General features: G+C 52.0%; 1 protein-coding gene across 1 annotated transcript in view; it reads right to left on the bottom strand.

Moving 5' to 3' along the window:
* ADD3 (adducin 3) overlaps positions 1-11,654 on the bottom strand; it is a 26,484-nt gene that overhangs the window by 7,991 nt on the left and 6,839 nt on the right. Inside the window, 5 exon segments of the mRNA XM_018562577.1 lie at positions 1,892-2,074; positions 2,571-2,669; positions 3,606-3,815; positions 4,154-4,324; positions 6,311-6,462. Of these exon segments, the coding sequence (XP_018418079.1) occupies positions 1,892-2,074; positions 2,571-2,669; positions 3,606-3,815; positions 4,154-4,324; positions 6,311-6,462 (815 nt within the window).

The following is an 11,654-nucleotide window of genomic DNA, read 5'->3' as shown; positions in this document are numbered from 1 at the left end:
TCCTACTGATGACAATCAATACTTCCTACTGATGACAATCAATACTTCCTACTGATGACAATCAATACTTCCTACTGATGACAATCAATACCTCCTACTGATGACAATCAATACCTCCTACTGATGACAATCAATACCGCCTACTGATTACAATCAATACCTCCTACTGATGACAATCAATACCTCCTACTGATGACAATCAATACCTCCTACTGATGACAATCAATACCTCCTACTGATGACAATCAATACCTCTTACTGATGACAATCAATGCCTCTTACTGATGACAATCAATGCCTCCTACTGATGACAATCGATACCTCCTACTGATGACAATCAATACCTCCGACTGATGACAATCAATACCTCCGACTGATGACAATCAATACCTCCGACTGATGACAATCAATACCTCCGACTGATGACAATCAATACCTCCGACTGATGACAATCAATACCTCCGACTGATGACAATCAATACCTCCGACTGATGACAATCAATACCTCCGACTGATGACAATCAATACCTCCGACTGATGACAATCAATACCTCCGACTGATGACAATCAATACCTCCGACTGATGACAATCAATACCTCCGACTGATGACAATCAATACCTCCGACTGATGACAATCAATACCTCCGACTGATGACAATCAATACCTCCGACTGATGACAATCAATACCTCCGACTGATGACAATCAATACCTCCGACTGATGACAATCAATACCTCCGACTGATGACAATCAATACCTCCGACTGATGACAATCAATACCTCCGACTGATGACAATCAATACCTCCGACTGATGACAATCAATACCTCCGACTGATGACAATCAATACCTCCGACTGATGACAATCAATACCTCCGACTGATGACAATCAATACCTCCGACTGATGACAATCAATACCTCCGACTGATGACAATCAATACCTCCGACTGATGACAATCAATACCTCCGACTGATGACAATCAATACCTCCGACTGATGACAATCAATACCTCCGACTGATGACAATCAATACCTCCGACTGATGACAATCAATACCTCCGACTGATGACAATCAATACCTCCGACTGATGACAATCAATACCTCCGACTGATGACAATCAATACCTCCGACTGATGACAATCAATACCTCCGACTGATGACAATCAATACCTCCGACTGATGACAATCAATACCTCCGACTGATGACAATCAATACCTCCGACTGATGACAATCAATACCTCCGACTGATGACAATCAATACCTCCGACTGATGACAATCAATACCTCCGACTGATGACAATCAATACCTCCGACTGATGACAATCAATACCTCCGACTGATGACAATCAATACCTCCGACTGATGACAATCAATACCTCCGACTGATGACAATCAATACCTCCGACTGATGACAATCAATACCTCCGACTGATGACAATCAATACCTCCGACTGATGACAATCAATACCTCCGACTGATGACAATCAATACCTCCGACTGATGACAATCAATACCTCCGACTGATGACAATCAATACCTCCGACTGATGACAATCAATACCTCCGACTGATGACAATCAATACCTCCGACTGATGACAATCAATACCTCCGACTGATGACAATCAATACCTCCTACTGATGACAATCAATACTTTCTACTGATGACAATCAATAAATCTTATTGATCTAGACCGATATCTCCTATTGATACAAATTTCAGTGTTTAACAAGTTCCTGTAATTTGAGCCCCTGCAGGACACACACCTGCGCAGGAAGAGCCTACAACCTCTGACCCTGTGACCCCAGCGCTTCAGGTACCCGGGAATCACTTTTGCGCACAGCCCATCGCTGTATTTTCTGACTTCCTGTGAAAACCTCCGACACTCACCAGGTTGTCCAGCATCCTCATGAGGGATTCAAACTCCAGCTCCCCCACCTTCCACGTGTGCTGGCCCCCCATGTTCACCGCTCCCCCATCAGCCGCAGCCAGCGAATATGTGGTGGCTTTATACTTCTCCAGGTCCAGAAGGAGGAGGTTGTCGATCCCTCCGGAGCCGGCCAGAGCGTGGACCTGCAGGGACAGAACCATGCACACAGATGTAAGACAATAATCCGATGACATTTCGTTTCCTCCGAGCGCGGTGTATCGTAAACTGACATTAGTTTCTAATAAACTAATTTCACCCTTTTGTTACATCTCCGAGCTGCCGATCTCCTGCGGCATCTCTGCAGCCACTTCCTGTCTACATGCACTCCAGCGAAGGCTGCATGGCATGTCTCAGGGGGGGCTCCTGATGGTGACAACATTGGACCGCGTCTGCCTAATGTGTGTTAAAATAGCCACTTGAAGTCTTCACTGCAACAGAGCGTTGTCACCCTATAGCAGGGCGGCCTCAGTGGCCCAATCCTGACAACATACATTATATCTATCTATGTGGTGAGAGGTAGATATATAAAGACAGAAGGGCGACTCTCAGACGTTTTATGACAGCGGCAGACATTCAGGTACAGGCATCTCTTCCTAGAATCCCTTCACGCTTTTGGCGCAGTGATGGAACGCGCGTTACCTGCACTTCACAGGCCAGCTGTACGTTGAAGATGTAATGGAACGCTTCCTCCAACGTCTCGCCCAAAGCCATCACCCCGTGATTCCGCAGCACCAGAACCTGCACACAGAGAGCAAACATAATGATAGGGGAATATTGTCTGGGCTGAGAACATATTGCACACATTATACAATATGGAGTACAGTACAATGGGTACGTATGAGGAGAGCACAGTGCTGTACAATGGGTATGTATGAGGAGAGCACAGTGCTGTACAATGGGTATGTATGAGGAGAGCACAGTGCTCTACATGGGTATGTATGAGGAGAGCACAGTGCTGTACAATGGGTATGTATGATCAGAGCACAGTGCTGTACAATGGGTATGTATGAGGAGAGCACAGTGCTGTACAATGGGTATGTATGATCAGAGCACAGTGCTGTACAATGGGTATGTATGAGGAGAGCACAGTGCTGTACAATGGGTATGTATGATCAGAGCACAGTGCTGTACAATGGGTATGTATGAGGAGAGCACAGTGCTCTACATGGGTATGTATGAGGAGAGCACAGTGCTGTACAATGGGTATGTATGATCAGAGCACAGCGCTGTACAATGGGTATGTATGAGGAGAGCACAGTGCTGTACAATGGGTATGTATGAGGAGAGCACAGTGCTGTACAATGGGTATGTATGAGGAGAGCACAGTGCTGTACAATGGGTATGTATGAGGAGAGCACAGTGCTGTACAATGGGTATGTATGAGGAGAGCACAGTGCTGTACAATGGGTATGTATGAGGAGAGCACAGTGCTGTACAATGGGTATGTATGATCAGAGCACAGTGCTGTACAATGGGTATGTATGAGGAGAGCACAGTGCTGTACAATATGTACATAGGTACAATAAGTACAATAATGCTGCATCAGCGGCCCTGTAAATATTGAGTACGCACATACAGTAGCATTAACCAGGGGATGCAGCATTATAGTACTACCGCAGGCCTGAGCCCAATCTAGAAGAAACACAGCAGGACAGACAATGGGATAAGTTGTACCTTGGCACTCGGGCCCAGAACCTTCTGCAGCTGGATCCTCTCTTGCTGCTCGTCCAGAGAGCCCTGATAGTTGTAGTAAGCCACATCCCCGAGGAGCAAGGCCTCCTGAGAGATGGGGAGGATGCCGCATTTCATGGAGGAGACCTGGAATTCAGAGAAAAGAAGATTCTTAACACCGACTGCGTATGTGACACGCGAGACCAACAATTCCTCTTCTCCTCATACACACTCCTGGAAACTGGCAGCTAATGAGCAGAAAACCAACCAAGCTGATCTCATAAATAACCATCGGCCCCAAAGGGCCCCTATATGTTCACGCTCTGCTGTGTAATGCCAATCACCGGAAACAAACCTTTATTCCATCTTCTTCTCTGCAGACGTGTTCTCGGAGCCAGACACATGCGCACAAGAGGAGGCCCCCCCACATGTTACTGGAGCCAGAACCAATAATCGTGTATGTGCAGCAGAGGAGGCCACCACACGTCAGTGCCAGACACAATAACTGCGCATGTGTACCGGGAGGAAGACTCCACACGTCAGTGCCAGACACAATAACTGCACATGTGTAGCGGAGGTAAGGTAAGGGATTGCAAAGATTGATAATAGAATTATGGGCGGAGGCCGTAGAGTCCACTCACCAAATTGGAGGCCGACGCTTCGGAGAAGGAGAGGCCTCTGGGAATGATGAGAATGTGGTCCTGCTCCTTGCTCACTCTGACCTGTAGAGAAGATGGGAATAAGACGGGGGACATTGGTTAAGCTATGAGAACACAGATGGGTGACTCCCTCCCCTTGCTGCAACATTGCAGGCCAATCACCAAACCCCAGCACTGTCACATGGGGTGGCCCCTCAGCCCTGCGTAAGCTCCGAGCAGATTGACTTAGAGCTTGCACACAGATTCTTCCCTTTACTCCAAGCAGCTGGATGGAGCAGCAGAAGACTGAAGGCAATGTAACTGTAAGCAGCTGAAGTCTTCTATCCAACCACCAGGGGGAGCTCTAGACAGTTTTTACCTTATTGGCAGATGAACACTTCTAGCTCTTCTACAAGAATTCCTCCCGTTACAGAACTTGGGTGCAAAAATGGAAAAAAGGGCCTCAGTCATGAAGGGGTTAAAGCAACAGTTTAAAAACCATCCAACCTCATTAACACAAATGAATCAGACAAAGGGAGCTGCAAAGGAATAGGAATCAATTGTTGTGTGTCTCTCTCTGTGTATGTATATATTAGGGATGCACTGATACAGATACTAGTACTCGCCCAAATGCTCCGATACCGGAACTTCCGGTCAGAGGAAGATTTCCTCTGACCGGCAGTGCCGTAGGGGAATATGGGGCCCGCTTCCCGTGCGGATCATGAAGCCGGGCGGCGAGTAATGACCCACCTCCCTGATTGTTGGGTTATGGGAAGCAGGCTCCCTGGCCAATCGGCATCGAGCTGAGCCTGAACAGCTGACTCAATGCTGATTTGCCGGGAAGCTGGCTTTCCAGCCAATCAGCAAGGAGCCAGCTTCATGGCCAATCAGGGAGCCTGGTCATTACTTGCTGCTCAGCTTTCTGATTGGCCAGGAAATGGTGTGCACATGTATGTATGTATGTATATATTTATATATATACACACACACACATATATATATATATACATATATACAACAAATATCACACAGTCCCAAAAGCATTGCGTGTACACATTGTTCTATGAATGGTTACTTTGTTGACAACTGATTATACATGTGGAGTGAACAAGCCCTTGAAGACTTGACAAGGTATCGGCTCCGCCCCATCCCACGCAGCCATGAATAATTCATCCCAGGTGGGGTTTTAATTGAAGATTTACAACTTCAGGTCAAAAGTTTAAAGATAAACTGGATGTGACCGTCCTTTGCGACCAGCTTTCTCAATTCAGAATGACTTGTACAAAAAAATATCTGGGAATAAAGATGGTGAATGTTGCTCCAATCAACTTAATCTGTTGATCATAACCAGCGTGGGGTCAGAGACCTCGAGGAGGTCAGGCGTTGATTGCATTTGCATGATTGGAGCTAGCAGGTGTTATTAACCCGCCCCCGCCTTCATTCAAGCTTGCCTTCTGCATTTTAACATAAATGTTTTTTTACATCTCTTTTGCATATTGCGGCGTCTCAGTATACCGCAAGCTACAGCTCCCTATATACTGAGCCTAGGGTGACGGGAGGACGCTAGTTTGTGTCCTCCCGTTACCCTAAGGAGAACTATGGGGAAAAGCCTTAACCTCATAGTTCTCCTTTAATGTGTTTGTTACAGATACACCATGACCTGGATGAATGAGATCCTTCACAGACATGTAATACTGGACCTCATATTGCGCATACGCAGGGGTTCCATGGGCAAGGGAGGCTACCTGGGAAAGAAGGGTGGGAGCTCCTCAATGATGGGAAGGGAGGGCTGTGGTTGGCCGGCAGTGTTCTCATTGCAGATATATAGTGTAGATGATGACGGATGAAATTGAGTGATACAGAAAATATCTGCACGGCTTTACTCCCAATATAAGGCGTTGCCCTGAGGCCTGTGTCTGGGCTCGCTTTGCACTTGAGAGCTGCCTCGAAAAAGAGCCGCCCCATCAGAACCGAACACTCGCCTACAATGGAGGGGTCTTCAGCAAGGAAAGGGGAGGAGCTACTGTGTGCTAGAAAGAGATCCCGGAAATCAGAGAACGTGGGACTCACCGTGATGTAGGCGTTGCTCAAGTGCGCCCATCCAAAGAGGTCAGCCAAGCGGTAAATGCTGGCCAGCTTACACCGCGTCTGCTTCTCCCCTTTCACCATGTTGGACTCTATGGCGGGGTGGATGTCATTGATCGGTGTGACCATCCCGAGACCTGAGGAGGACAAAACCACATGAGAAATGTTTGTTAAGATGTTATGAGGGGTTCCCACCATCCCTGTGCTGAGTTCCCGGGTCTGTAAACCTGGTGTGCCCATTATGAGGAGCTCCCACCATCCCTGTGCTGAGTTCCCGGGTCTGTATACCCGCTGTGCCCATTATGAGGGGCTCCCCCCATCCCTGTGCTGAGTTCCCGGGTCTGTACACCCGCTGTGCCCATTATGAGGGGCTCCCCCCATCCCTGTGCTGAGTTCCCGGGTCTGTATACCTGCTGTGCTCATTATGAGGGGTATCCCACCATCCCTGAGCTGAGTTCCCAGGTCTGTATACCTGCAGTGCCCATTATGAGGGGCTCCCACCATCCCTGTGCTGAGTTCCCGAGTCTGTACACCAGCTGTGCCCATTATGAGGAGCTCCCGGGTCTGTACACCCGCTGTGCCCATTATGAGGGGCTCCCACCATCCCTGTGCTGAGTTCCCGGATCTGTTCCCCCGCTGTGCCCATTATGAGGAGCTTCCACCATCCCTGTGCTGAGTTCCCGGATCTGTTCCCCCGCTGTGCCCATTATGAGGAGCTTCCACCATCCCTGTGCTGAGTTCCCGGATCTGTTCCCCCGCTGTGCCCATTATGAGGAGCTTCCACCATCCCTGTGCTGAGTTCCCGGATCTGTTCCCCCGCTGTGCCCATTATGAGGAGCTTCCACCATCCCTGTGCTGAGTTCCCGGATCTGTTCCCCCGCTGTGCCCATTATGAGGAGCTTCCACCATCCCTGTGCTGAGTTCCCGGATCTGTTCCCCCGCTGTGCCCATTATGAGGAGCTTCCACCATCCCTGTGCTGAGTTCCCGGATCTGTTCCCCCGCTGTGCCCATTATGAGGAGCTTCCACCATCCCTGTGCTGAGTTCCCGGATCTGTTCCCCCGCTGTGCCCATTATGAGGAGCTTCCACCATCCCTGTGCTGAGTTCCCGGATCTGTTCCCCCGCTGTGCCCATTATGAGGAGCTTCCACCATCCCTGTGCTGAGTTCCCGGATCTGTTCCCCCGCTGTGCCCATTATGAGGAGCTTCCACCATCCCTGTGCTGAGTTCCCGGATCTGTTCCCCCGCTGTGCCCATTATGAGGAGCTTCCACCATCCCTGTGCTGAGTTCCCGGATCTGTTCCCCCGCTGTGCCCATTATGAGGAGCTTCCACCATCCCTGTGCTGAGTTCCCGGATCTGTTCCCCCGCTGTGCCCATTATGAGGAGCTTCCACCATCCCTGTGCTGAGTTCCCGGATCTGTTCCCCCGCTGTGCCCATTATGAGGAGCTTCCACCATCCCTGTGCTGAGTTCCCGGATCTGTTCCCCCGCTGTGCCCATTATGAGGAGCTTCCACCATCCCTGTGCTGAGTTCCCGGATCTGTTCCCCCGCTGTGCCCATTATGAGGAGCTTCCACCATCCCTGTGCTGAGTTCCCGGGTCTGTACACCTGCTGTGCCCATTATGAGGGGCCCCCACCATCCCTGTGCCGAGTTCCGGGGTCTGTACAACTGCTGTGCCCATTATGAGGAGCTTCCACCATCCCTGTGCTGAGTTCCCGGGTCTGTACACCCGCTGGGCCCATTATGAGGAGCTCCCACCATCCCGGTGCCGAGTTCCCGGGTCTGTACACCCGCTGGGCCCATTATGAGGAGCTCCCACCATCCCGGTGCCGAGTTCCCGGGTCTGTACACCCGCTGGGCCCATTATGAGGAGCTCCCACCATCCCGGTGCCGAGTTCCCGGGTCTGTACACCCGCTGGGCCCATTATGAGGAGCTCCCACCATCCCGGTGCCGAGTTCCCGGGTCTGTACACCCGCTGGGCCCATTATGAGGAGCTCCCACCATCCCGGTGCCGAGTTCCCGGGTCTGTACACCCGCTGGGCCCATTATGAGGAGCTCCCACCATCCCGGTGCCGAGTTCCCGGGTCTGTACACCCGCTGGGCCCATTATGAGGAGCTCCCACCATCCCGGTGCCGAGTTCCCGGGTCTGTACACCCGCTGGGCCCATTATGAGGAGCTCCCACCATCCCGGTGCCGAGTTCCCGGGTCTGTACACCCGCTGGGCCCATTATGAGGAGCTCCCACCATCCCTGTGCTTAGTTCCCGGGTCTGTCCACCCGCTGTGCCCATTATGAGGAGCTCCCACCATCCCAGTTGGCTCCGCCTATACCTAAACTGTCACTCCTGGATGGACAGATCCTTTAAGTATCATGAGGGGATTTCCTGATGTCATGTGACCTCGGGATAAACACTGGGCGATGTGATTGGACGTTTTGGTTTCTCACATAGAAGCCGGTTAATCATTGACAGTTTTTATTGCTCATAAATTGGAGTTTCGTCTCAGGAACGTTGTTATCTCCGTCACATGCGGCTCCCGTCCACCTTCACCTCAACAGACACCCTCATAAAACTCGAAAACTCACACCATTCAGAAGCCGCCAGAACAAAAGCAGCAGTAACATCATCACTGTGCTGTACATAGCCCGAGCAAAGCTGTGGGAGGGGCCCAGCAGGCTCCACCCACTACAGGCTGCATGCAGAGAACTACAGGCGGGACATAGTCTCTCTACACCTCCCCCCCCCCATGTGTTGGTTATGGGGGTGGGACTTAGTCCTCAGTGATGAACCAGACAATAGCTCAAAAGCTGTGTCCCTACAAAAGAGACTCAGCTCACTTCCTGTCCCGGTGACCACACAGGAAACAAGGAAGTGGGCGTTCCCATGTCAGCTTAAAAAAGCCCACCCCCACCAGACTGACACCCACACAACAAGACATTCTATTTGCATAACTCCTCCCATGAGCCAGCCCATGGCATCAGGGCTGAGGACTCTTGAGTGCTGTGATGTTTTCAGGAAGCTATTTACAGCACTCTGCCAGCTCCTCCCACCAGCATGATACTGCCTGCACACAGAGGCACAGTTACCTAGTGATGATGTCACTGGGTCCAAAATAAGATATACATTGAAAATGGAAAGCTTCCATCTAAAAATGTAATTAGCTTGTTGATTTGGGGGCGGGGCTCCAGGGAAGGTAAAATATAAGCAGCTCTTTTGCCACGCTTGTACCCGCCCACTTCCTGTTCTGGTGACTACACAGGAAGCAAGGGGGAAATTTCAGCCATTGAAGGGCAATTAGTCCAGCTCACCCTTTGCCGTGATTCCGCCACCTGCTGCCCCGAGGTCGCCGTCGGTAACATCCTTTGAATGCCGTCGTAACATGACCAGCTCCGGGAATCTTCTCAGGTCAACAGATATAAAAGTGCCGCTGCGTTTCGGGCAGCCCGGGTCTTGGCGCCATTACACGGTAACGCACATCGCGCCGATATGTGAATGACTCCAATAATAAGCGTTATCCGAAGGACGCGGCAAAAGACGAGACGGTTTCCAGAGTCCGACAATCAAAGGGCTTTCTATCCGGTGATGGGGGGGGTCCCCGGGTGTCTCCAGCGGGAGGAAGGGGCTGCGGTGCTATCCGGTGATGGGGGGGTCCTCGGATGTCTCCAGCGGGAGGAAGGGGCCGCGGTGCTATCCTCCGGTGATGGGTGGGGGGGGTCCTCGGATGTCTCCAGCGGGAGGAAGGGGCCGCGGTGCTATCCTCCGGTGATGGGTGGGGGGGGTCCTCGGATGTCTCCAGCGGGAGGAAGGGGCCGCGGTGCTATCCTCCGGTGATGGGTGGGGGGGGTCCTCGGATGTCTCCAGCGGGAGGAAGGGGCCGCGGTGCTATCCTCCGGTGATGGGTGGGGGGGGTCCTCGGATGTCTCCAGCGGGAGGAAGGGGCCGCGGTGCTATCCTCCGGTGATGGGTGGGGGGGGTCCTCGGATGTCTCCAGCGGGAGGAAGGGGCCGCGGTGCTATCCTCCGGTGATGGGTGGGGGGGGTCCTCGGATGTCTCCAGCGGGAGGAAGGGGCCGCGGTGCTATCCTCCGGTGATGGGGGGGGGTCCCCGGGTGTCTCTAGAGTGAGGAAGGGGACGCGGTGCTATCCTCCGGTGATGGGGGGGTCCCCGGGTGTCTCTAGAGTGAGGAAGGGGACGCGGTGCTATCCTCCGGTGATGGGTGGGGGGGTCCTCGGATGTCTTTAGAGTGAGGAAGGGGACGCGGTGCTATCCGGTCATATAATCCATCGCTGGCTTCAGGAACGCGCAGCCCTCTGATATCTCCTCCATCACCCGTTCCTCGGGGCTTCTGCGGACCTTGTACTCACACCGTGCCCTGTCATAATCCTGGAAGGGCGCGCCCGCCGGCTGCACACAGGGAGGAGTCACGCTGACAGTAGCCGCCCGGCATATCATCCACCCAGATAGAGATTACAGTGCATGGGATTTAAAGGGGAAATGACGCCGGATTCTCACCAAACGTGTATCCGTGTTCATCTCCCTGCACGGCTGTACCGGCTCCTCTCCTCTGATGTCACCGCACGCTGGGAGCGTCTCACAATGTGTATTAGAAGCTGCAGCAATATGGAGCCCGCCTCCTTTCCTGGCTGGAGGACGTCCAGCAGCATCTTGTGCTTTCCTCCCAGACTGTCCCTGGCCCCGCCCCTTTCAATCATGGAGGCTTAGGTGGGCGGTCTGCATGCAAATGCTCCTGCCTAGGGACGCCCACTCCTCCACACTGCTGGTAAGCAATCACCAGAGACAGGATCAGCAGTGTGACATGAACCTAACTCAGTGGTAATCGTCCTACTAGATACAGGGGGCCCCAAATGTGGCCCCTGACATGCCCAGGGGGGTCGCACTAGTGTGCAGAGAATTGTCAGAACACATAGTTGGGATGGTCATAGATGGTGACATGTAACATGAGACTGCAAGAGATCAGGACCAGGGGGGCCGCACGGGAAGGACCAGGGGGCCGCACAAAAAATACCAGAGGGCTGCATAAAAAAGGACCAGGGGCCACATGAGAAGAAGTATGGATACTTAGCAGAAGTACAGGTACCAGAGGGCCACAAAATAAGTACCACAGGGCCACATGTGGCCCCCGGACCACAGATTAGTACCAGAGGGCCACACAATAGGTACCTCAGGGCCGCATATGGCCCTCAGGCCGCAGCATAGTACCAGAGTGCTGCATGAGAAATAACAGAGGGCTGCATAATAGGTACTAGGGGGTCCGCATAATAAGTACCACAGGGACACATGTGGAACGCCCCCCCCGCCCAAACAACA

This window comes from Nanorana parkeri, unplaced genomic scaffold (genome assembly GCF_000935625.1).
Source record: "Nanorana parkeri isolate BGI_ZX_2015 unplaced genomic scaffold, ASM93562v1 scaffold585, whole genome shotgun sequence".
Taxonomy (NCBI): Eukaryota; Metazoa; Chordata; class Amphibia; order Anura; family Dicroglossidae; genus Nanorana; species Nanorana parkeri.
The sequence above is the reverse complement of the archived record's forward strand: the minus strand, read 5'-3'. Positions and strand labels throughout refer to the sequence as shown.